This window comes from Geotrypetes seraphini, chromosome 18 (assembly GCF_902459505.1).
Source record: "Geotrypetes seraphini chromosome 18, aGeoSer1.1, whole genome shotgun sequence".
Lineage (NCBI taxonomy): Eukaryota > Metazoa > Chordata > Amphibia > Gymnophiona > Dermophiidae > Geotrypetes > Geotrypetes seraphini.
This window is the reverse complement of record NC_047101.1, coordinates 26,130,437-26,157,610: the sequence shown is the minus strand read 5'-3', so window position 1 is coordinate 26,157,610 and position 27,174 is coordinate 26,130,437. Positions and strand designations below refer to the sequence as shown.

The following is a 27,174-nucleotide window of genomic DNA, read 5'->3' as shown; positions in this document are numbered from 1 at the left end:
TGGGATGGTGGGGAAGGAGGGAGAGATGCCGGATGAAAGGGTATTTAAGAAAAGGTGGATCTGTGGAGGGAGATGAAAAAAAGGAAAGATACCAGACTTCCTGGGAAGGGAAGGGAAATGGAAAGGGAGGACAGAGTTGGCAGATGGATGGTTAGCATGCAGAAAGAAGGAGACCCTGGCAAGCAAGTTATCAGAAGAAAACCAGAGCCTTGGACCAACAAGATTTGAAATATAACCAGACAACAAAAGGTAGAAAAATTAATTTTATTTTTTGTTTTGTGATTATAACATGTCAGATTTGAAATGTGTATCCTGCCAGAGCTGGTGTTGGACTGCAAACGTGAGCTAGGATTTAACAGAAAGAGGAAAAGTCCTTTTTGTTTCTTTATTTTATTTACACCACAGCGCCAGTGTGGTTAGGAGAAGCCAAAGGGGGTGAAAAAGCTATAAAACCCACCAGGAGTTTTGAAAAAAATCACCCAACTGGGCAGGAAAATCGAATTGAAAAACCAATTCAATAGGGCTGAATCGAATCAAAATTTTTTTTTCCTGTATCTGGCAGCATTAGTTTGCGCTACTGTCTTAGACTTTAGGACCTGGGATTGGGGAGAGATGGCATCCTCAGTACTTTATAATGCAAGTGAAACGAGGATTTGGTCAGACTTTTGAAGGGTCTGCAGAAAAAAAATATTGTATAGGCCGGGGACATGAGACAGCAGGAAATGGGAACTTTTCTTCCTTCTATTTTTGTGAATGGAAAGGCTGAGGATGTCAGAGAGGTCAGTTAAAATATGTGCTTTATAAGAAAATATAATAATGTGTTTTATAAAGTTTATAGCATAGCTGGCCTACCCAGTGAGGTGTTCCTAGTGGTGATGGTGGCAGCGTGTCAATGTGTTGAGAGGAAGAGGTGGTCTGGGAAATTCTGCTGAGCAAACTCCGGGCCCATTTCCACCCCCCAGTTAGTCCACTCCACTCAACTGATTCACACACTGAGTGGGTCTTTGGGTGTTGTTTTGGGATCTCTTCCAGTGGTTTATCTCCTTCTGGTCCAAGGAAGGAAACTTTGTTATCCTTAGCATTGACCTACAGAATATGTTTGTAACAGCGCTGCTTTTGTGGCATTAGGCTATGTAGTGATCGAAAGAAAAAAACAGACCTTTGCACATTTTTGCACTATATGGTGGGTGTATGAGGAGATTCACATTTCCTGCACAGCTAAGTCCATGTGAAGTTACCTTGTGCTGTATTTGACATCTAGCAAGGTCTCTGTTTGAAAGGAAAGATCTAAACTTAAAAATGAAGTGGCCAGAAGTTATGGTAAAAGCAGATAGTGTAGCTGGTTTTAAGAAAGATTTGGACAAATTCCTGGAGGAAAAGTCCATAATCTGTTATTAAGACATGGGGGAAGTGTCTGCTTGCCCTGGATCGGTAGCATGGAATGTTGCTACTCTTTGGGTTTTGACCAGGTATTAGTGTCCTGGATTGGCTACCATGAGAATGGGCTACTGGGCATGATGGACCATTGGTCTGACCCAGTTAGGCTATTCTTATGTTATGTTCTCATCTGTAGGGGCCTTTGTTTTCACTTCTTATTTTAATGTATTTTTTTTCTGGGAACTTATCAGTGTTTTTTATAATGGGAACAAAAATGGAAGAGAATTAATGTGTGTGGAATGGGGGGTAACTAATTTCTTCAGCTAAATAATTCAATCCACTTCAAACAGACATAGGAGAACTTGTGCACCATTCACACACCCTCCAACCAAAAACGTCAAAAGAAAAAAACTGTTCGACAACCTCCTAGCCATTCGAGCTGCAACACTCGACCCCCAACTCTACAACCAATTGATATCAACCACAGACTGCAAAACCTTCAAAAAGAAATAAAAACCCTTCTATTCAAAAAACACATAAAACCGAACTAACACAATCAGAACTGTCCCAAGCATCACCTGCAACTACTCCATATGTACTTCTAATGTCATGACAATTTAGACATAATTTATGTTATGTTATGTTTGGAATAATGGTTACATATATGAGGTTCAATAAAAGAAAATTTTCACTGCCTGTTTCTATTCTGACCATTTATTCCATTTCATGGTTATTGCAAAAAAAAAAAAAAAAAAAAATTTTTTACATGGGGGGGGGGGGGGGGTGTCAAAAAATGATGGGCCCCGGGTGCCACATACCCTAGGTACGCCACTGCCCTTGAGCCCCGCGATTCTGTAACAAGGCGCCTCTAAAAATTTAGGTGGCCTTCAAAAAATAGGCGCTATGCATGTCAGATGTGGGCATGGGTATGTGTTAGGCGGCTTCTTATAGAATCACTGCTCTTATACGTGCTTAAGCGCTCGTATAGGCGCCTAACTTTTAGTTGTGCCTAGAGCTGGCCTATTTAATGGGTGCCTCCAAAATAGGTGCCGCTCAGTTTGATTCACTAAACAGCACCCAATTTTACTTGAATCGTGCTGAACAGTGCCTATATCAGTGCCTAACTTTTGGACGCTTCTTGAGTGCCCTCGGGATGGGTCCCAAAGTGATGGGCTGGGTCAAGAACTGGTTGAGTGGATCAATGGAGATCACTCTGAGGAAAGGGATGCCTCGAGGCTCTGTTCTTGGGCCTATTCTTTTTAACATTTTTATAAACGATATTGCTGTAGGGCTCTAAGATCCACCTCACAACATACTCTTAATATCCCATCCTTAAGAATAATAGGTACTCGACGTAATACAATCTTTTCAGTAACTGCCCCCCCGATTTGGAATTCCCTACCTATATATATATACGATCTGAAAACAATCTACAGAAATTTAAAAATAGTTTAAAATGTTTCTTTTTTAAAGATGCCTACAATTGACTATTCGTTTCAAGTCCAGCAACTCTTGATTTCCCCTCCCATTGTTCTTCCCTTTGCTGTATCTTTTCTTAATAAATATTGTAGTTCTCCCCCCCTCTTTTCCTATTGTGTCCTTATAGTTTAACAAAAAAAAAAAAAACAACCCACGAAGTATGTTAAGATGTTAGTCTCTGTGTACTTTTGTCAATGTTTTAATTATTATTGTACAACGCTTAGTATTTTGATAGGCGTTTAATCAAATAATCAAATAAACTTGAAACTTGGCTGTCAGGTAAGATTTGCCTCTTTGTGGATGATACCAAAATCTGTAATAGAGTAGACACGCTGGATGGTGTGAATAAAGAAGAAAGACCTGGTAAAGCTTGAAGAATGGTCTTAAATTTGGCATCTATAATTTAATAAAAAAATATAAAAAATAAAACAGAGAGCTACAACCAATAAACAACGGGATTCAAAAGTAAATCTCAAAGATAAGAAAAAGAAATCCCTAAAGAGTATATACCACAGAAAAATACTATAATATCAGAGCAATGTATTCAAATTGCAAAATTAGAAATATTGTAGAAATATTTAGTATTATGATATTATAGTATTTTTCTGTGGTATATACTCTTTAGGGATTTCTTTTTCTTATCTTTGAGCTATAATTTAATGCTATGAAATGCAAAGTCATGCATTTGGACTGGAAAAACCAGAGGGAACGGTACAGTTTAGGGGGTGAAGAACTTGTGTGCACGACAGAAGAGCGGGACTTGGGTGTGATTGTATGTGACGATCTTAAGGTGGCCAAACAGGAACCTTGAAAAGGTGATTGCGAAAGCTAGAAGGATGCTAGGTTGCTTAGGGAGAGGTATGGCCAGTAGGAAAAAGGAGGTATAATTGATGCCTCTGTATAAGACTCTGGTGTAGAATATTGTGTACAATTCTGGAGGCTGCACCTTCAAAAAGATATAAAAAGTATGGAGTCAGCCCAAACGAAGGCTTTATTTATTTTCTGCCTTTTCATGAAGAGATTCACCCAAAGTGCACATTTAGTGATAGTTATGTGCAGGCTACGGCAATAGGACAACTAATCTATTCTTATTTCTTTTCTAGGTCAATGTTTCTAATAATTTTGTTTGCTCAGTACCTTCGGAACATATCTATTCTGTTACCAAGTTATAAGCGGGGAAAAGGATTCACAGTACTGAGGCTGCAGATCTTCAAATTATTCCCGGTAAAAGGCATCACTCATTTGTAATCCTGTTCTTTTCACTTTTCTCTGTGCATTGAAGGTCCTTCTGATCTTTTCTGTATCTTTTACAGATAGTTCTGGCCATCATGGTCGTTTGGCTACTATGCTACATTCTAACAATTACTAATGTGTTTTCAAGTGACATAATGTCGTATGGGTATATGGCCAGGACAGATGCAAGAGGAGAAATCATGTCAAGTGCTCCATGGTTCCGTTTTCCATATCCTTGTAAGTAAAATGCTTGTTACAGTCTGTTCTGCTTCATGAAGAGAGGTCAGTGATAGAAGTCACTGATATTATTGCTATAGGATTGCTTTTCAGAACCATAGTAGATGACGGCAGATAAAGACCCGAATGGTCCATCCAGTCTCCCAACCTGATTCAATTTAAATTTTTTTTATTTTTTTTTTATTTTTTCTTCTTAGCTATTTCTGGGCAAGAATCCAAAGCTTTACCCCGTACTGTGCTTGGGTTCCAACATAGGAACTAGATACCCTTCTAGTGAACCTTCTAGTCACCAAGCACAGCAACTTTCTCCTCTTCAACACTAGAAGCATTCCTCTCTCTTTTTTCGTCCTCACCACAGCCTCTATTTTTCTTCTCACACCACCCCCGCAAACTCTCAGCACATTAGTCCCACAGTTCCTCTGATCTTTTCCTCACAGACATCCAGTGCAGTTTGACCTCCACTTTCCAAGAAGGGCAGGGCGTATCACAGAATCAACTTTCTGCTCAATTAATGCACAACATGGACTCCACAGACATGAAGTTCCATGGTATGCATTCCCCCTGCCAGCAAGTGGAGGAAGTAGCAGGAATAGGATCACTCTAGTGCAAATGCTTTGACTCAATGAGCAGGCTGTACTGCTCAAGACCACTCCATTGTATTAGGCTAGAGAATGAGAGGTTGCTGTCCAGTGCATTAGACTTGCAACTGCTATTCCCAAAATTGTGGTACACTAGGCAGTCATCTAGTTCACACAGACTCTCGGAAAGCTTTTAGTATAAAGAAAAGTAGACAATTACTTTTCTCTATAGAATATTAGCCTAAGTGGCTGACAACATGCCTGTATTTGACATGAGCATTTACACCAGCCATAGCATTGTGTAAATCACAGAAGACAGACACAAATAGGTGGTAGACCCTGATCAATTTTCAGAGGATTGGGTTCATGAGGAGCTAGCTAAATTAAAGGTGGACAAAGTGATAGAGTCGGATGATGTACATCCAAGGGTACTGAAGGAACTTAGGGAAACTCTGCAGGCTGACCTTTACAATGCTTCTTTAGAGTCGTGAATGGTACCAGAGGACTGGAGAAGGGAGTATGAGGAAGTAGGGAACTACAGGCTGGTAAGTCTGACTTCTGTGGTAATGCTGTGGAAATGCTTTTAAAACAGAAACAGTAACATTTCTGGAACCCAGTGGATTACAGAACCCGAGGAAACATGGATTCACTAGAGGTAGGTCTTGTCAGACAAATCTGATCAATTTCTTTGACTATATTTATTTATTTATTCCTTTAGTCCGTCTTCCCATAAGAGTTCAGAACAGGTTACAGGAGTACATACATAGTAAGGGTCAAAGACAAGACAAACATGAAGTATTTGGATAGCGGGTAATACAATAACTGAGTTACAGTAGACACAAACATCTGAGAGACACCAGTTAACAATACATGCTTTGATATGGACATTGGACATATGACCTAGCTGGTGAGACTATTAGAGTTCTTTACAGCTTGGTCTTTTCAATGAGTTGGATTCGTGAAGAGGAAAGTTTTGACATGGTACAACGGGGAGACAACATTTTTTTAGATAGGAAAAAGTGCAAAAGTGGCATTGTGAGACTCAAAGGTAAAGGAGAGGAATATGTAGAAACTGATAAAGAAAAGGCTGAATTGCTTAACAAATATTTTTATTCTGTGTTCAATGCTGAAGCGCTGAGAACGGGACCGCAGAAGACAAACGTGAATAGGAATGGAGGAGTAATAGACCCTGATCAATTTTCAGAGGGTTGTGTTCATGAGGACTAGCTAAAATAAAAGTAGACAAAGCGATGGGGCCGGATGGTGTACATCCGATGATGCTGAAGGAACTTAGGGAAGTTCTGGTAGCTCCACTGACTGACCTTTTCAATGAGTCGCGAGTAGTACCAGAAGACTGGATAAGGGTGGATGTGGAAGAAGTAGGCAATTACAGGCCGGTAAGTCTGTCTTCTGTGGTGAGCAAATTAATGGAAACGCTTTTAAAACTGAGAATGGTCAAGTTTCTGGAATCCTGTGGATTACAGGACTGGAGGCAACATGGATTCACCAGAGGCAGGTCTTGTCAGACAAATCTGATCAATTTCTTTGACTGAATGACCAAAGAATAGGATAGAGGGAATGTGCTAGATGTGGTGTATTTAGATTTTAGCATAGCTTTGACAGTGTTCCACACAGACGTCTAATAAATGAGTGCCCTCGGGATGGGTCCCAAAGTTGGCTGGGTCAGGAACTGGTTTAATGGACGTCGACAAAGGGTAGTGATCAATGGAGATTGCTCTGAGGAAAGGGATGTTGCCAGTGGTGTGCCTCAAGGTTCTGTTCTTGGGCCTGTTCTTTTTAACATTTTTATAAACAATATTGCTGAAGGGTTGTCGGGTAAGATTTGTCTCTTTGCGGATGATACCAAAATCTGCAATAGAGTAGATACCCCGGATGGTGTGAATAACATGAAGAAAGACATGGCAAAGCTTGAAGAATGGTCTTAAATTTGGCAGCTATAATTTAATGCTATGAAATGCAAGGTCATGCATTTGGGTTGCAAAAACCAGAAGGAACGGTACAGTTTAGGGGGTGAAGAACTTGTGTGCACGACGGAAGAGCGGGACTTGGGTGATTGTATGTGATGTTTGTGCATCAGTTGCTTGGCTATTTTGCATGGAGTTTTATTAATTTGCATGGATCAGATCTGATTCTTAAATGGGCGATCAGGGGGAAAGACACGTGGTGGGCATCGGGGAATCAGATCCAATCGATCTCTAAACTGGTCCAACCGGATTGGGACAGGATCGGTAAGTTTTGTGTATCCCCTCGTATAATGCTTTATCTCTTTCTGTTTTTATGCAGGTCAGTGGGGATTGCCTACAGTAACAATTGCAGGTGTGTTAGGAATGTTCAGTGCTACTGTAGCTGGAATTATCGAGTCAATTGGTGATTATTATGCCTGTGCTCGCCTGGCTGGAGCACCAGCCCCACCTGTACATGCTATTAACAGGTACTGCAACAAGCCACTATTTTATTCTTTCTGTACTAGAAATGGTTTTCATCAGGATTATAATACCTGTTCAGTAATACTCAGGGTTGGCCCAAGGTGCCTTGGTTCATAGACAACGGCGCGAAAGACAAAGGCGCGCGCCGACAACTGAGCGCAAGACGGAAGCGCGCGCCAAAGAAAATTACAGTTTTTAGGGGCTCCGACGGGGGGTTTTGTTGGGGAACCCCCCCCCACTTTACTTAATAGACATCGCGCCGGCGTTATGGGGGGTTTGGGGGGTTGTAACCCTCCACATTTTACTGTAAACTTAACTTTTTCCCTAAAAACAGAGAAAAAGTGAAGTATTCATTAAAATGTGGGGGGTTACAACCAATGTTCCCTCTAAGGATTGATGAGGTGTGTGCAAAAAAAAATATGCATGAGCGACAAGTTACATATTCCATAAATTGATGAGCAGGCACGGAGGACGCATTTTTAAACATTACATTACATTACATTACATTACATTAGGGATTTCTATTCCGCCATTACCTTGCGGTTCAAGGCGGATTACAAAAGGTTAATTTAAAAATACAGAGTTACAATGATTGGCTAGAGAGGTAAGTTGTAGATTTTATAAACATTAACGGGTTGTTGAGGGTGAGGTGGTTTGTAAGAGAATTAATAGTTGGTCATAGTGGAGGTTCTTTTGTTGTTGTTAGTGCAGTAATGGGTAGATCAGATGTCGGTTTTAGAGTTACTAAGAGGTCGTGATGTTATTGCTGCTTCAGGAATTTCTTGAAAAGTGTGGTTTTTATTTCTTTTCTGAACGTCCTATAGTCTGGGGTGGTCATCAGAAGGTTGGAGATCTGGTTGTCCAGCCTTGCGGCTTGAGTGGCTAGGAGGCCGTCGTGTAGTTTTGTTCTTTTTACTTCCTTGATTGGAGGGGGTATGAATGGGGAGTGTGTTTTTCTGTGTCTGGTAGTGGGTGCTTGGATGAGGCGATTATTCAAGTATGATGGGCTGTCTCCGTGTAGGGTTTTAAATAGTATGCAGTAGAATTTGAATTGGATTCTTTCTTGGATTGGAAGCCAATGTGAGTTGATGAAGGCTTCAGTGATGTGGTCATGTTTTCTCAATGAGTAGATGAGTCTCAAAGCTGTATTTTGGATTGTTTGGAGTTGTTTAATCGTGGTTACAGGGCAAGGAAGGAAGAGGATGTTGCAGTAGTCCAATATACCTAGTATTAGGGATTGTACTATAAGTTGGAATTGTGTTCTTTCAAAGAATTTTCAGACTTGTCTCAGATTTCTCATGACTGCGAATGATTTCTGAATTGTTTATCCTTGTACTCCTTATGTATTTTTAATCATCTATGGATATGTTTGTATGTTTATTGTTCAAATGGTTTTATTTATTTCCCAAAATTTATTTTTGTTATACACATTGAAAATATTTGATATTGCGTTTAAATCTAAATCTCAATAAACTTGAAACTTGAAACGAGTGCCCATGAGATTGTGGGAGGGTTAAATACTCAAAACTTAGAAGAATAACAATTTACTTGAAGTTTTTGCTTCGCCAGCTTTCTGGTATCTTTACATACAGTGGCGTACCTAGCATATGTAACACCCGGGGCCCATCATTTTTTGGCACCCCCCCCCCATCTGTACGAAAAACATGATTTTTAGTAACAAGCCACACGTCACACATGAGTACCTAGGAAAAGGCAGCATCTTACATATTGCAGTGAACAGTACATCAATACACCCATTGTAAAACTAAACAAGCCAGACCAGCACAGATCAATCCTACACCGTCAATCCTAACAGAAAACTATGTCTTTCGAATACATAGAACACACCTTCGCCTAGTATGGAATATGTAATCACAAACTAACCCATCCCTCTTTTACAAAATTGTAGTGTGGATTTTAGCTACGGAGGTAACAGCTCTGATGCTCATAGAATTCTGAGCATCAGAGCTGCTACCACCACGGCTGGTGCTAAAAAACGCTTCACAGTTTTGTAAAAGGGGGGATAAAATAAAAATACGTAGACAAAGGTTAAATTGAACCAGCAAGAAGCTGGACTCTGCATACAATGCTTCACAGAAACAGTGACACATGTCTCCTAAAGCAATAAATAAATAGAAATTTTTTCTACCTTTGTCTTCTGTGGTTTCTGCTTTCCTCATCTTCTTGTAACTCTCTTCCTTCCATCCACTGTCTGCCGTCTTTCTTCCCCTATATGGCATCTTCTCTCCTTCTATGCCCCTTCCAGAAACTGTATGCCTCCCCCTTCCATCTCTCCTTTCACCCCCATTGGTCTGGCATCTCTCTCCTCTCCTTCCCTCTCCCACACCTCTCCTCTGCAATCCCTTTCCCTTTTTTCCCTCATTTCCCTTTTCAATTTATTTTCTGCATCTGTCTAGATTATGTTCTTACTACCCTCTCATCAATGTCCTTTTTTACTGTCTACCTAAAGCTTGCCACCTCTTTCCCTCACCCCTCCAGTGTTTCCCTAACTCAATCCTTTTCTCCCCATCATGTGTCCTCCTTTTATTTATCCCCTCCTTTCATCATGTACCCTCTTTCTCCAACCCTTCCATCTAGTACCTTCTCCTATCTCTGTCCACTTATCATCCAGCATCTGCTCCCCTCTTTCTCTCCTCCCATTTCCTTCTGGCATTTGCTCCTTATCTCTCCCATCTGCACTTCCATCCAGCATAGGCTCCCCACTACCATCCAATGTCTGCCCTTTCTCCCTCCATCCACCCCTCTTCAATCAGCATCTTCCCTCTTTCTTTCCCTCCAATATCCTTCCCCCTTATGTCTCTCCCCTTTCTCTGTACATCAATTCCATCAGCACCACCCTTCCATACCACCCTGCCCCCTTTCTTTCCCTCCACCACTCTTCCATTCCAGCAGTCCTGCTCCTTTCTCTCCCTTCATGCAGCAAGGTCCCGCGATGATTGCAGCTGCCTGCTGCCAATCCACCCCACTCTGACGTACTTTCTCTAGAGCGGACTCAGCAGCCGCATGCTAGAAGGGCCCGCGAATCAGAGAGCAGGTGTCCTCCAGCTGCATTGCTACCACTAGGGGGTGGAATATTTTCAGTCGCTAAGGACAGGTATGTTCCCTGGAGTCCTGCAGAACTTGCCTGTCCCTCACAATTGAAAAATGTGACAGTAAAACAGCACCCTCTATTGGTGAGACTGTGGGTGGAGGACTCCTGCTCAGCTTAGAGGGAAGAAGTAAGTTACGTTGGAGGGGGTGGACCCGGCAGACGCAGGGAGTTGCGGCAAAGTCCCGGAATGACTGCGTCTGCCGGGTCCACCCCCTCCGACGTAACTTACTTCTTCCAGAGCAGAGCCAGCAGACGAGTCATCGCGGGACCTTCCTGCACCTCAGTGCGGATGCTGACTCTGCTGAAGAGAAAGTAAGTCAGTGGTAACGTGATCATTTATTTTTTTCATCAAAAGGGGACATCTATTAATTGACTGTGTAATCTTTCTTTCTTTCTGCACTCAGGCCCAACAATTGTCTCTTTCTATTCCCTCCCTCCTTCCTTCCAATGTCCTTAGTGCCCCCAGTGCCTCCTTCCCGTGTCCATAGTGCCCCCAGTGCCTCCTTCTTATGTCCCCCCACCGCCTTCCAGATTTTGCCCACCCCCAAAGCCAGCCAGCTCTGCCACCTCTCCATTTTTTTCTCTCTGTCACCACCGCATCCCCTATGCTCTGGCATCTCTCTCTTCTCCTTTCTTTCCTTCGCACCCCATAGTCTGGTATCTTCCCTTCCCTTCCCTGATTCTCTGGCATCTCTCTCCTTTCCTTCCCTCCCCCTCCATGCTCTCACGTCTCCCCCTTCCTTTCCCCTTAGTCTGGCATACCTTCCTCCTTCCCTCCAAGCCCTGGCATCTCCTTTCATTCCCTCCCTCATCTTCCTTCTCCCTCCAGCTGGGTACCGCAACACTCTCCCCTGCAGCTCCGGACTTCCCCACACCTGCTCCCCCAAAATTGCCATGCTTCGGTTCCTCTTCTTCCTTCCTCCCATCCCCCCGCGGGACCCTGCGGCACCATCAACTCTTACTCCCTCTAATGCCGGCCCTGCAGCTCCGGACCGCTATTATTTTAAATGTTATAGCGGCGGCGCTGTATCCATCAGTGGAGACGTCTAACCTCGGCCTGACCCGGAACTCTTACTGCAGCAGCCGCCCGTCTAGGCAGGAACAGGAAGTGACTGTTGCAGTAAGAGTTCCGGGTAAGGCCGAGGTTAGACGTTTCCACTGATGGATACAGCGCCGCCGCTATAACATTTAAAATAATAGCGATCCGAAGGGGGGGCAGGGCCGGCGTTACACCAATGAGAACAAGGGGCGGACCGCCCCCCCCCACACACTTAGTACGCCACTGGGAAGGGGTAAAATGCGGACCTCAAGGAGCCGCCGCTGCGGCATCTTAGGCGAGCAGGGCAGACCGCCACCGCCACCGCTTCCTCTCACCTCCGCTCGAGTGAGCGACGCCAGAAGAAGCTTGAGCGACGCCACTGAAAATAGTGAGCGATCGCTCATGCGCTCACCTTAGAGGGAACACCGGTTACAACCCCCCACACCCCACAACGCAGCGCCATGTCTACCCCCCCCGTCAGAGCCCTAAAAACAGTAATTTTGAGCGGCGCGCGCCTCCGCGCTGCGCTCAATTGTCTGGGCGCGCTTTTGACCTGACACCGGATGCCCTAAGTGTAGCATCAGCCTTGCGCTCCTTCCCTCCAGGTCTCCAGCATCTTCACCCCTGTAGTCAGCATCTCTCCTCCTTTTCTTCTCCTCCCTATGTGCACAGCATTTCCCCCTTCCTGCCTCTTCCACCTTAATATTGTGGGAGTCCAAAGAAAATAAAGGCAGCAGCACATTGTTAGTAGCAGGGAAACCCCTTAAAAGATGCTGCAACAATGGGTCTTTCAGCCTCTCCCTTCCTATGTGCTGTCAGAGTGGGACAGGTTGGGGCAGGCCTTAATCATGCATGCATGTGCAGGAATTCTGAAAAGCCTGCCACTCCCAGCAGCTTTTAAAGGGCTTTCCTCCTGCTATCTTTGCTAACTGTGCTAGAGCTGCAGAATGCCCCTAAAAGCTGAATAATCTGCTTAGCGGTTGTGCTGGCCCTTGGATAATTAATTACATTTTCTATATTGTTCTCCCAGGGAAGCTCAGAATGGTGTATAGGAATTTATTCAGATACTCAAGCATTTTTCCCTGTCTGTCCTGGGGGCTGCCCAGGATCGAAAGGAGCAGCATGGGTTTGAACAGTACGGTATCAGGGTTCAAGAAGGGATTGGATGAATTCCTGAAGAAAAAAAGGGATAGAAGGGTATAGATAGAGATCATTATACTGGTCCTGGACCTTATGGGCCGCCGCATGAGCGGACTCCTGGGCAGGATGGACCTCTGGTCTGACCCAGCAGAGGCACTGCTTAAGTTCTTTAACCCACAATCACAGGGTGCTGAGGCTGTAGCTTTAACCACTACGCCACACTCTTCTAAACTAAGTCATGCCTAAGAGTACCCACAATAATTTATGCATGTGTAACCCTGGTCCCAGTCACAGAGGCCATGGGCTACACTCTTTGGGATGGATTCCCAGGACCAGGATGTACGAAACAGTTCAGGCACAGGCCGGGGCCAGGCTAAATCTAGTAGCACAATCTCAAGAAAATGCAGGATCTTGGAAGTGAAGGGCAGGTTGGAGACAGGCCTAAAGTTCATGATTTTTTTTTTTAAATTGGTCTGATGAGCCTGATTGTAAAGGTATTGATAAGAGGAAGGATTGAGCTTACAAAGGTGTCTTTTGCAGTGTCACCCACCATGCCTCTGGTCAGGACAGCAGAGGGTGCTAGTGGGAATCAAACTTGATCCCTGGCGTGTACCCCTGGAAATGAGGGAACCCTGACCCAGGTGCTTGCCTAGGGCCTTCAAGTATATTGGCTGCTCCAGTAATAATCGCCACCACACAAAATAGTGCAAAAAATGATAACTTTTATTTACCCTTTTACGGGGCACAGGTCAGAATGGCTAAGCTGGTAATCGACAAACATCAGAGAAAACCAGGTAAGAGTTTGCTTCATCTGTTAGGTTAGTTCTTTTAAAGACTTGTAACTCATTACAGGCTTTAGAGCAAACACTGAGCTTCACCGCTGTAGTTTGGTTGCTTGAGACTGCTTGTGCTGCAGGTGGAAACTGAGGTGTAATCAGGCACTGTGATGGCTGCTTTCAGGTAAGTATTTCCAACGGGAATCAGACTCTTTCCCTTCTTGGTACAGAGATGAATGAGGTCTGACTTATATAAAGAAGACACGGACCAAAAGGCAGAACACTAGTCAAAGAGTTCTGAGAGTGGTAATCTAATGATTAACAAACCTTGTGAAAAAAACACGAAACCGTGAAATTCATTAAATTATGAAAATATTTATGAAGCGGGGTTTCCTCAGTGTGAGAGGTCAGCAAAGGGAGAAATTCTCCAGCGCTTTACATAACATGGCAAAGGTAAGCAAACCTCTGCCTGCACACCATCATAGGATACCTCACATGTGCCTAACCAAAATAGTGAAAATTCAACAGTGATGTAAATAATAATCACACAGGTGAAAAAATCAGAAGAACCACTCTGAGAACCCCCCAGCCAACTCCCCAAATAAACTGAGATTTAGCTTTGAAAGTGTGTCCATTGATCTTGCGAAGAAGCAGGGGGTAACACAATGATCAAAAAAAACCCTGGTAGCCGGGTTCGGAGCGATCAAAGGAACCATAACTGATTTAATGAGTCATTTGCAGTTTCACTGTACCAGCCGTGTGTACTTACATGGGCATGGCTTAATCAACTAGGATCGCTCCGAACCCGTGAGCGGACTGCTGGGCACGATGGACCACTGGTCTGACCCAGCAGCGGCAATTCTTATGTTCTTACTGGGCCTACCCTTTAATCTGGCCCTAGTGGTAAACATAGAAACATAGAAATAGACGGCAGATAAGGGCCCACGGCCCATCTAGTCTGCCCACCTTAATGTCCCTCCCCTACCTTTGCCCTGTGAATAGATCCCATGTGCCGATCCCATTTGGCCTTAAAATCAGGCACGCTGCTGGCCTCAATCACCTGTAGTGGAAGACTATTCCAGCGATCAACCACTCTTTCAGTGAAAAAGAATTTCCTGGTGTCACCTCGTAGTTTCCCGCCCCTGATTTTCAATGGATGCCCTCTTGTTGTCGTGGGACCCTTGAAAAAGAAGATATCTTCCTCCGCCTCGATGCGGCCCGTAAGATACTTGAACGTCTCGATCATGTCCCCCCTCTCTCTGCGCTCCTCGAGCGAGTATAGCTATAATTTGTCAAGCCGTTTTTCGTATGGTAGATCCTTGAGTCCCGAGACCATCCGGGTGGCCATTCTTTGCACCGACTCCAGTCTCAGCACATCCTTGCAATAATGCGGCCTCCAGAATTGCACACAGTATTCCAGGTGGGGCCTCACCATGGATCTATACAATGGCATAATGACTTCCGCCTTACGACTGACGAAACCCCTTCGTATGCAGCCCATGATTTGTCTTGCCTTGGACGAAGCCTGCTCCACTTGATTGGCAGACTTCATGTCCTCACTGACGATTACTCCCAAATCTCGTTCTGCTACCGTTTTTGCTAGGATCTCGCCATTAAGGGTATAAGACTTGCATGGATTCTGGCTGCCCAGGTGCATAACTTTGCATTTTTTGGCATTGAAGTTGAGTTGCCATGTCCTAGACCATCGCTCCAGTAGGAGTAGGTCGTGCATCATGTTGTCGGGCACTGAATCTTCGTCTGTTGTGCATTTGCCCACTACATTACTCAGTTTGGCGTCATCGGCGAATAATGTTATTTTACCTCGAAGCCCTTCTGCCAAGTCTCTTATAAAGATGTTGAATAGGATTGGGCCCAAGACTGAGCCCTGTGGTACTCCACTAATCACCTCCGTCATTTCGGAGGGGGTGCCGTTCACCACCACCCTTTGGAGCCTACCTCCAAGCCAGCTCCCAACCCATTTCGTCAATGTGTTACCTAATCCTATAGAACCCATCTTGCTCAGTAACCTGCGGTGTGGTACGCTATCGAATGCTTTGCTAAAGTCCAGGTACACGATGTCCAGGGACTCCCCAATATCCAGCTTCCCCGTTACCCAGTCAAAGAAGCTGATCAGGTTTAATTGGCAGGATCTCCCCTTAGTAAATCCATGTTGTCGGGGATCCCGTAGATTCCCCTCATCCAGGATCTTATCTAATTGGTGTTTGATTAGAGTTTCCATTAGTTTGCTCACTATCGATGTTAGACTCACTGGTCTGTAGTTTGCTGTCTCCATCTTTGAGCCTTTCTTGTGGAGTGGAATGACGTTAGCCGTCCTCCAGTCCAACGGGACGCTGCCTGTACTAAGGGAGAGGTTGAAGAGCGCGGACAGTAGCTCCGCCAAGACATCACTCAGCTCCCTAAGCATCCTGGGGTGCAGGTTGTCCGGCCCCATTGCTTTGTTAACCTTGAGCTTTGACAGCTCACCGTAGACACTGCTGGGCGTAAACTCAAAGTTACTAAACGGGTCAACTGAGCCAACCCTTGTCTGTAGCTGAGGGCCGAGCCCTGGCGCTTCTCGGGTGAAGACTGAGCAGAAGTATTCATTTAATAGTTGGGCTTTTTCCGAATCCTTTTCCACATAGTCTCCGTCTGGTTTCCTAAGACGTACAATCCCGCCTGGGTTTTTTCTTCTATCACTGATATACCTGAAGAAGGATTTATCTCCCTTCTGGATGTTCTTTGCTAGAGACTCCTCCATGAGGAATTTAGCCTCCCTGACTGCTGTTTTGATGGCTTTTGATTTGGCCAGGTAGTCTGCTCTAGAGTCCTGCTTCCCTGATTGTTTGTAAGAGATGACAATCAGGGAAGCAGGGGGTAGATGTATGGAACAGTCTCCCGGAAGAGGTGGTGGAGACAGAGACTGTCTGATTTCAAGAGGGCCTGAGATAGGCACGTGGGATCTCTCAGAGAGAGAAAGAGATAATGGTTACTGCGGATGGGCAGCCTAGATGGGCCATTTGGCCTTTATCTGCCATCATGCATCTATTATCTCCAACGCGCTTCAATCTCTACATAGCTTCACTTGGATACATGCAGATGACATCACCATCCTCCTTCCTTTTGAACAACCTACCCCACCACAACAGACACACTACTCAAAACATTAGAGACAGTGACACAATGGATGAAAGAGCACTAACTAAAGCTGAATCAAGACAAAAGTAAATTCCTATGTTTCGGGGGGAAAAAAAGAAGCTCAAAATCTTGTTAGTCGTTACTAAAATAAAGTAACTAGTTACATTGATAGTTACCTAACAATGGGGTAAAGATTAGCGCACGCTAAATGCTAAGGTGCACACAGAATATAATGGGCACCTTAGCATTTAGTGCACGCTAAAACAGCACGCCTTAGTAAAAGGACCCCATTGTTAGGTAATTATCAATGTAACTAGCATTAGTGTAAGTGTAAGCAGTTACTCCCCATGCTCTGTTTCAGGCACAGTCACTGAACTTTACAGGAGAAATGTATTCCGCTCTGTTTAAATCCTTAAAATCACCCCTTACATGTTTTAACAGAGACTTATTTACAGCAATGCAAGAGATTTCAGCTCACTTTGTGTGTTTCATTTATTTTCTATTCAGTTCATTGTTGATTTTTATATATGGGCTATCGACTTTGGCTTTAAATATGATACATAACAGTTTAAATCAGGGTGAGGTCCCAGTATGCTGGAAAAAGGCAGTTTTAAACCTATTTTGAAGAACAAAGATCTAGTTCAGGGATCTCAAAGTCCCTCCTTGAAGGCCGCAATCCAGTTGGCTTTTCAGGATTTCCCCAATGAATATGCATTGAAAGCAGTGCATGCACGTAGATCTCATGCATATTCATTGGGGAAATGCTGAAAACCCGACTGGATGCGGCCCCTAATCTAGTTATAGGCCAGTTTCAAATCTTTGCTTTTTAGCAAAACTGACAGAATGGATAGTTTTAGAGCAATTGGTCTCTTATATCAAGTTAACAAAGGTTCTAAATCCAAGACAGGCAGGATTTCGAACTATACACATTACTGAAACAGTTTTAGCAGGTTTCCTTAGTGAAGTTCACTCTATCTTGGATCACGAGAACTTCTCAATGGTAATATCTTTAGATCTGAGCTCAGCATTTGATCTAGTTGACCATGAACTTCTATTGAGATTGCTCCATGAGATAGGTTTAATAGGATTGGTTTGCAGCCTTTCTCCAGGATCGTACTTTTAGAGTAGTTACGGATGGGTCAACATCCAGTGATAGATTATAGGACTGTGGGGTACCACAAGGCTCAGCCCTTTCACCGATTCTGTTTAATATATTTTTCAGTCCTCTTGCAAGATGAAATTAGGAATTATAGACATCGTATATTTAGATTTCCAAAAAGCCTTTGACAAGGTACCCCATGAACACCTACTTCGGGAACTGAAGAACCATGGGGTGGAAGGAAACGTACATAGATGGATCAGAAATTGTTGGTGGGAAGGAAGCAGAGGGTAGGAGTGAAGGTCCACTACTCAGACTGGAGGAGGGTCACGAGTGGTGTCCCGCAGGGGTCAATACTTGGACCGCTGCTATTTAATATATTTATAAATGATCTAGAAACAGGTACGAAGTGTGAAATAATAAAATTTGCAGACGACACCAAACTATTTAGTGGTGCACGGACTAAAGAGGACTGCGAAGAATTACAAAGGGACTTGAACAAACTAGAAGAGTGGGCGACGAGATGGCAAATGAAGTTCAACGTTGAGAAATGTAAAGTATTACATGTAGGAAGCAGAAACCCGAAGTACAGCTATACAATGGGAGGGATGTTATTGAATGAGAATACCCAAGAAAGGGACTTGGGGGTAATGGTGGACAAGACAATGAAGCCGACGGCACAGTTCGCAGCGGCCGCTAAGAAAGCGAATAGAATGCAAGGTATAATCAAGAGGGGTATTACAACCAGAACGAAAGAAGTTATCCTGCTGTTGTATCGGGCGATGATGCATCCGCATCTGGAGTACTGTGTCCAATTTTGGTCACCGTACCTTAAGAAGGATATGGCGATACCCGAGAGGGTTCAGAGGAGAGCGACATGTTTGGTAAAAGGTATGGAAAACCTTTCATACGCTGAGAGATTGGAGAAACTGGGGCTCTTTTCCCTGGAGAAGAGGAGACTTAGAGGGGATATGATAGAGAGTTACAAGATCATGAAGGCAAAGAGAGAGTAGAGAGGGACAGATTCTTCAAACTTTCAAATAATAAAAGAACAAGAGGGCATTCGGAAAAGTTGAAAGGAGACAGATTCAAAACGAATGCTAGGAAGTTCTTCTTTACCCAACGTGTGGTGGACACCTGGAATGCGCTTCCAGAGGGCGTAATAGGGCAGAGTACGGTACTGGGGTTCAAGAAAGGATTGGACAATTTCCTGCTGGAAAAGGGGATAGAGGGGTATAGATAGAGGATTACTGCACAGGTCCTGGACCTGTGGGGCCGCCTCATGAGCGAACTGCTGGGCACGATGGACCTCAGGTCTGACCCAGCAGAGGCATTGCTTATGTTCTTATGTTAGATCTTTCACTACACCATCAGCATATAGAGATAATAGATAGTTTTAAGTATTTGGGAATTATAATTGACTGTCATTTGAATTTTGAGAAGCAGGTTTCATCTACAGTTGCGAAAGGATTTGGGGCATTAAGACAACTTAGAGCTATTAGAGATTTCCTGGATGAGAAATCACTACATACTTTAATCCATGCTTTTGATCTATCTAAATTGGATTATGGCAACTTGCTATATGCAGGAATAACAGTTGGATAACTGAAGCGTTTACAAACAGTACAAAATGCGGCAATTCGGCTGTTAGGACGCACACACATCTATGATCATGTAACTCCATTATATTTGAAATTCCATTGGTTCCAATGGAATTTAGAATTAAATTTAAAATCCTGATGCTGGTACATAGGACATTATTTGAGTTACAACTATTATATCTCTCTAATCTAGTGTTATTTTACACACCTAGTCACTCGTTGAGATCTTTAAATGACAATAGAGTAGCTGTTCCCCATATCTCAAAGGCTCACCTTGCCTCAACCAGAAATGGTGCATTTTTCTACTTGGTTCCAATATTGTGGAAGGAAGAATCATTTCAAAATTTTAAGACATATCTAAAAGCACATTTTTTTTCAAATGGCTCTCCCAAATTCATTAATGGAATGGGGACCACAATCTGCCTCAATTTGTACTGATTCGTGTTGATACAGTTTTAGTGGATATGTTTTAGAAATGTTAATTTCTTTGATGCTCTCAAGCTCTTCCAGTGAGGGATCTGTGAAGTGGGCTGTGCCAGGAGTTGTATTAAGACCTGCACTAAAATATGACGGTTTGCTTTCAGGCCACTTCAGAGACTTTTCTCTCTCTTAAATTTGTTTTATTTTATTTTTTATCTTCTTTCATTATTTCTATTTTCTATCTCTTTGATTTTTGATCTTGGAAATGTATTATATGTTGTTATTACATATTTGTAGTTTATCATGTACTTAGCTAGATTATGAGCCTTCGTGACAGATAGGGTAGTTTTTCTCAAGTACCTAATTTCATTATAGTTTGATACATTGTAAACTGCTTAGGTCAGTAAAATGCAAGAGCGGTATATCAAATCTTAAATTAACATAAACATATATGTATATGGCACAAAATGGGGCGGTCAGGCTACTTTGTGGGTTGAAGTTCAATCATGTAACACCTTCCTACCGACTTCTACACAGGCTGCTGATGGAGATGCGTGTGAAGTTCAAGTTTGGATGTTTTTGCCCCTAAATATATAACTGACCTTTTCTCTTTCACAACAAACAAACATAAGAGAAGCTCACATCTGAATTTTGTTTCCCCACCGGTTAGAGGATGTAAATTTAAAAGTCATCATCAACATCTTTTCTCACATCAAGCAGCATTATGGGGTAAAGATCTGGAACAACTGCTTATGCATACTACTTATGGGGAATTTAGGAAACACCTAAAAACATATCTGTTCTTCAAGTATTTAGGTAACTGAGCTATATAATCTTAGTCCATAACTACTGATCCTCAGAACTGTTAATCACTAACCTTTAACTTTGTTAAATCTACTTAATCTGTAACATCTTTAATCATTGTAAACCGCATAGAACTTCACGATCCTGCAGTATATAAACTGTTATTATTATTTGAAGTGTATAATAAATAAAACAGGGGAAACAAATCCACAAACTCAAATACATAAAAGAAAGAGTGGAATTATCCTAATTAGACCGATGTCCACAACCTATTATAAAAATGTCTTTTTACTCATCCAATGTTCAAGTCACTTCATTCATCCAATAACTCAATGACTCGATATGTACATGTTTCGGCCGAACAGGCCTGCTTCAGGAGTCTTGAGAAACTACTGAGTTATAACAGAATGCCCGGGACTTTTTTCAGCTTTGAGTACTGTCACCAAAGTTTTTTACAACATAGCATTGACTTGAAAAACTATTCACATAATCAAAACACCATCTGTTATAACTCAGTAGTTTCTCAAGACTCCTGAAGCAGACCTGTTCGGCCGAAACATGTACATGTCGAGTCATTGGATGAGTAAAAAGATATTTTTATAATAGTTTGTGGACATCGGTCTAATTAGGACAATTCCATTCTTTCGTTTGATTTGAAGTGTATCATTTATATGTTAAATCTTTTATGTTGATTTTATTATTTCTTAAGGTTTAAATGCTTGTGTTTGCTTGTAGGGGGATTTTTATTGAAGGAATCTCCTGTATCATAACTGGACTCCTTGGAACAGGCAATGGATCCACTTCTTCAAGCCCTAACATTGGGGTTCTGGGGATCACTAAGGTATTCCTTTTTGTTGTTTCATTTGCAAGCCTTGTTAACCATTTGCTGACTTTATACTTTTCTAAGTGGTGTTTGTTATCTGTTTCCATCGTAACCTCAATAGCAAATTACCAAATTTGTATTTGTCTAGCAGTTTTTCCCCTTTCGCCCTCTCAGCTTAGTCAAACTGAGAATTGGTAAAGATTGTATGGAACACTTTCTGCCTCTTTTACAAAGCCGCGTGGCAACAGCCCCGAAGCCCTTTAAATCTCTATGGGCTTTAGGGCCATTAGCGCAGCTTTGTAAAAGAGGCCGTTTATTTTTGATTCATTGTTATTTTCTTTAACTCGGTTACCATTTTTATATCTCCCACCTCTTTGCATTAAGAAATTTCTCCTGATGTTGATCCTAAATGTATCTCTTTAGTGTATCATACTGTGATCTCTTGTTCTGGAGCATTCTTTCCTTTTTTTAAAAAAAAAAAAAAAAAGTTTTTCATTTGACATTCTTGAATGTCTCCTTCACATCTTCTCTTCTAGGTTCATCTTTTGCTATGGTCTACATTCCGGACCCTTTTCACAATTTCTCTCTTAATTAGTGTCTCAAACTTTTTTTTTAGCTCCTGCACACTAAACAGAACAAATGTTTTTCACGAATTGAAATGATAAAATTGCAAATCCAACAAAAAATTAAATTTGAGAGCTATTCATTTAAACTTCTTTAAGCTATAAGAACATAAGAACATAAGCAGTGCCTCCGCCGGGTCAGACCATAGGTCCATCCTGCCCGGCAGTCCGCTCCCGCGGCGGCCCAAACAGGTCACGACCAGTGTTCCCTCTAAGCGGGCGGGTGTTGTGAGCAAACTTTTTTCACCGTGAGCCAAAAATATCGGGCGCCAGCAAGTTATGAGCCAACTCGCCCGATTCTCCTCTCGCCGCCCTGCCATCTGCCGTACGCCTCTTCTGATCGTGCGCTGTGACGAGAAACGTGTGCGCTGCGATGTAATATTTTGTGCGCCAGCGCAGCTTAGCGGGAACACTGGTTCAAATGGTTTTATTTATTTCCCCAAATTTATTTTTGTTATACGCATTGAAAATATTTGATATTGCGTTTAAATCAAAATCTCAATAAACTTGAAACGAGTGCCCGTGAGATTGTGGGAGGGTTAAATACTCAAAACTTAGAAGTTTTTGCTACGCCAGCTTTCTGGTATCTTTACATACAGTGGCGTACCTAGCATATGTAACATCCGGGGCCCATCATTTTTTGGCACCCCCCCCCATCTGTAAGAAAAACATGATTTTTAGTAACAAACCACACGTCACACATGAGTACCTAGGAAAAGGCAGCATCTTACATATTGCAGTGAGCAGTACATCAATACACCCATTGTAAAACTAAACAAGCCAGACCAGCACAGATCAATCCTACACCGTCAATCCTAACAGAAAACCATGTCTTTCGAACACACAGAACACAGAAAACACCTTCGCCTAGTAAGGAATATGTAATCACAAACTAACCCCTCCCTCTTTTACAAAACTGTAGTGTGGATTTTAGCTACGGAGGTAACAGCTCTGATGCTCATAAAATTCTGAGCATCAGAGCTGCTACCACCAAGGCTGGTGCTAAAAACGCTTCACAGTTTTGTAAAAGGGGGGATAAAATAAAAATACATAGACAAAGGTTAAATTGAACCAGCAAGAAGCTGGACTCTGCATACAATGCTTCACAGAAACAGTGACACATGTCTCCTAAAGCAATAAATAAATAGAAATTTTTTTCTACCTTTGTCTTCTGTGGTTTCTCCTTTCCTCATCTTCTTGTAACTCTCTTCCTTCCATCCACTGTCTGCCGTCTCTCTTCCCCTATTTGGCATCTTCTCTCCTTCTATGCCCCTTCCAGAAACTGTATGCCTCCCCCTTCCATCTCTCCTTTCACCCCATTGGTCTGGCATCTCTCTCCTCGCCTTCCCTCTCCCACACCTCTCCTCATAGTCTGGTATCTCCCCTTCCCTGATTCTCTGGCATCTCTCTCCTTTCCTTTTCTTCCATCTTTCGCTCCCCCTCCATGCTCTCACATCTCCCCCTTCCTTTTCCCTTAGACTGGCATACCTTCCTCCTACGCTCCAAGCCCTGGCATCTCCTTTAATTCCCTCCCTCATCTTCCTTCTCCCTCCAGCTGGGTACCGCAACACTCTTCCCTGCAGCTCTGCACTTCCCCACAATTGCCATGCTTCGGTTCCTCTTCTTCCTTCCTTCCTCCCCCCCCCCCGCGGGACCCTGCGGCACCATCAACTCTTACTCCCTCTAATGTCGGCCCTGCAGCTCCAGACTTCCTCGCACCTTCTCCCCTCCCCCTTTGGATCGCTATTATTTTAAATGTTATAGCCGCGGAGCTGTATCCATCAGTGGAGATGTCTAACCTCGGCCTGCCCCGGAACTCTTACTGCAACAGTGACTTCCTGTTCCTGCCTAGACGGGCGTCTGCTGCAGTAAGAGTTCCGGGGCAGGCCGAGGTTAGACATCTCCACTGATGGATACAGCTCCGCGGCTATAACATTTAAAATAATAGCGATCCAAAGGGGGAGGGGAGAAGGTGCGAGGAAGTCTGGAGCTGCAGGGCCGACATTAGAGGGAGTAAGAGTTGATGGTGCCGCAGGGTCCCGCGGGGGGGGGGGGGGAGGAAGGAAGGAAGAAGAGGAACCGAAGCATGGCAATTGTGGGGAAGTGCAATCCCCCCAATGCGTCCCCTTACCTTACCGACGCGTGTGTGCGCTGTGAAGAGAAACTTTGCGCTGCGATGTAATATTTTGTGCGCGAGCGCAGGCCAACGCAGCTTAGCGGGAACACTGGTCACGACCTGTCTGAATCACCAGAAGGGGCTCCCTTGCCACCTTGGTTTCTCATTGAAGTCCTATCTTCCCATCGAAGTCCTAACCCTCTGGTCTTGCGCATGCACGACCTGGTTGGGTTTCTATACTTATTACCTGGTTAGCTTTCTATACTTGTGTTACATCCCAGCTCCTCCCTCAGTATCCCACGATCCCTTTATCCCTCAGGAATTCGTCCAATCCCTGTTTGAATCCCTGTACCGTACTCTGCTTGATCACTTCCTCCGGTAGCGCATTCCAAGTGTCCACGACCCTTTGCGTGAAAAAAAACTTCCTTGCATTTGTTCTGAACCTATCTCCCTTCAGTTTCTCCGAATGCCCCCTCGTACCTGTTGTCCCCTTCAGCCTGAAGAATCTGTCCCTATCCACCCTCTCTATGCCCCTCATGATCTTGAAGGTCTCTATCATATCTCCCCTGAGCCTCCTTTTTTCCAGAGAGAAGAGCCCCAGCCTATCCAACCTCTCAGCGTATGGGCAGTGTTCCAGCCCTCTTACTAGTTTCGTTGCTCTCCTTTGAACTCTCTCAAGTACTGCCATGTCCTTCTTGAGGTACGGCGACCAATATTGAACGCAGTATTCCAGATGTGGACGCACCATCGCTCGATACAATGGCATGATGACTTCCCGCGTCCTGGTTGTTATGCCCCTCTTTATGATGCCCAGCATCCTGTTGGCTTTTTTCGAGGCTGCTGCGCACTGTGCAGATGGCTTCAGTGATTTATCCACCATCACACCCAAGTCTCTCTCAAGACTGCTGTCTCCCAACAATGCTCCCCCCAATTTGTAGTTGAACAATGGATTCTTTTTCCCTATATGCATGACCTTGCATTTTTCCACGTTAAAGCGCATTTGCCATTTGTTTGCCCAGTCTTCCAGTTTGTCCAGGTCCCTTTGTAGGTCCTTACACTCCTCCCTGGACCTAACTCTGCCGCACAGTTTAGTATCGTCTGCAAATTTTATAACCTCGCACTTTGCCTCCTTTTCCAGGTCATTGATAAATATGTTGAAGAGTAACGGCCCCAGCACCGATCCCTGTGGCACACCGCTCGTGACTCCCCGCCAGTCAGAATATTGTCCCTTTACTCTGACCCTCTGCAGTCTACCCGACAACCAGTGCTCGATCCATCTGTGCACATCCCCTCCCACCCCATGGTTCCACAGCTTCCTAAGCAGCCTTTCATGTGGCACCTTGTCGAAAGCCTTTTGAAAATCGAGGTAAATGATGTCTATAGGTTCCCCATTGTCCACCCGACTGCTTATTCCCTCAAAGAAGTACAGAAGGTTCGTTAAGCATGACCTTCCCTTACAGAATCCATGCTGGCTTGTTCTCAGTAGGCCATTTCCCTCGATGTGCTCGCAAATACTGTCCTTGATCATAGCTTCCACCATCTTCCCTATAATTGAAGTCAGGCTCACCGGCCTGTAGTTCCCGGGGACACCCCTCGATCCCTTCTTGAAGATAGGTGTGACATTCGCCAATTTCCAGTCCTCTGGTACCTCTCCAGTTTTCAAGGATAGGTTGCAAATATGCTGGATTGTGCCCGCTATTTCTTGTCTTAGTTCCTTTAGAACCCTTGGGTGGATCCCGTCCGGGCCCGGCGATTTGCCGCACTTTAACCTGTCTATCTGTTTGAGGACATCCTCCTTACTTACCTAATCTAATCTAATCTAAATCTTGGGTTTATATACCGCATCATCTCCGCAGATGGAGCTCGACACGGTTTACATGGTTAGGGAAGGAACGGAACTCCAGTGGAATTATATAAGTATGAGAGAAGAGAGGTTGGTGTGAGAGTGCCAGGAGCGGGACGGGTTACGTTCTGGAGAAGAGCCAGGTCTTCAGATGCTTACGGAATGGTAGAAGGGGGCTCAAATTGCGGAGAGGGGAAGGGAGACTGTTCCAGTGTTCTATGTGTTCCAATTTTTCAGCCTGTTCCCCACTCATGAGCTCCTCTGAGTCCGGTATATTAGATGTGTCTTCTCTCGTGAAAACCGACGAGAAGAACGTGTTCAACCTCTCAGCTACCTCTTTATCCTCCTTAATCACTCCCTTCCTATGTATGGGTAATTGTAATAACAGAGAAACTAGAATTGCTAATCAATGCAATTGATGAGCTTGTTTTAGAATGGAAATTACACTCGATAGTCAAGTAAACACTTATTTCATCATCCACCATCTGCTGTCCTCTTTTTTTTTCTTAAATTTAATTTCTGTCAGAGCTAAAAATCCCAAGTTCGCAAAGATAAGAAGATCCAAACGGTAACAAGGCCTTGATTGCTTTATTGCTCGTTAGGATGACTATTGCATAACAAATAAAAATAAAACAAATGATTTGCTGTTAGTTTTCAAGGACCAATCACATCAAAGAATGATGTTTGGGCAGTTGTATCCTTACGCACGCAGATGCTCATAGCATTGACAGACTGTTGCATAAGTGATGTACATGTCATCTATTCTAGTGTATACTTTTAAAGGGAATTTTTAAAAAGAAAGTCTAATCTGGAATCTCTTCGGGGCACACAGTTTGAGAGACACTAAACACGAGGCCTTCCTCTTTGTTGGTGCACATTGGTATCCACCTGTTATTGTGTACTAGGCCTTTGGACTTTGTATTCCAAGTATATGAGTAGTATATGTGACATCCCTTGGAAATGCTTTTGCAGTATGGCTAGAATGGACTAGATCGCACTGGTGTGCCCTAAGATGCCAGTGCCGGCTGACTGCTTACAGGACTTGCAAGAGGCATGTCCTGTAGTCAGTCCTTCTCCTCACCTCTCCTTCGGGCAGCAGCTGGAGGACATTCACACATTTCCAGGTGCCCTCCAGCCACAGCCCCAAGCTGTTTGTAGACACTTATTTATGATTTGTCTTTCCTAAAGTTGTTTGGTCATTTTTGTATTAGCTTTTTAAATATGTTACTGAAGAATTTGTAAATTTGTTTTCATATGTGTTAATATTCTGAAGAATGATTTGTATTGATTTG

The 27,174-nt window shown here is 43.6% G+C and overlaps 1 protein-coding gene across 4 annotated transcripts in view; it reads left to right on the top strand.

Moving 5' to 3' along the window:
* SLC23A1 (solute carrier family 23 member 1) overlaps positions 1-27,174 on the top strand; it is a 131,090-nt gene that overhangs the window by 43,986 nt on the left and 59,930 nt on the right. For all 4 annotated transcript variants that reach the window (XM_033927306.1, XM_033927302.1, XM_033927303.1 and 1 more), the window contains exons 7-10: positions 3,960-4,080; positions 4,170-4,326; positions 7,209-7,356; positions 21,213-21,318. In XM_033927306.1, the coding sequence (XP_033783197.1) occupies positions 3,960-4,080; positions 4,170-4,326; positions 7,209-7,356; positions 21,213-21,318 (532 nt within the window). The remainder of the gene's footprint in view (positions 1-3,959; positions 4,081-4,169; positions 4,327-7,208; positions 7,357-21,212; positions 21,319-27,174) is intronic.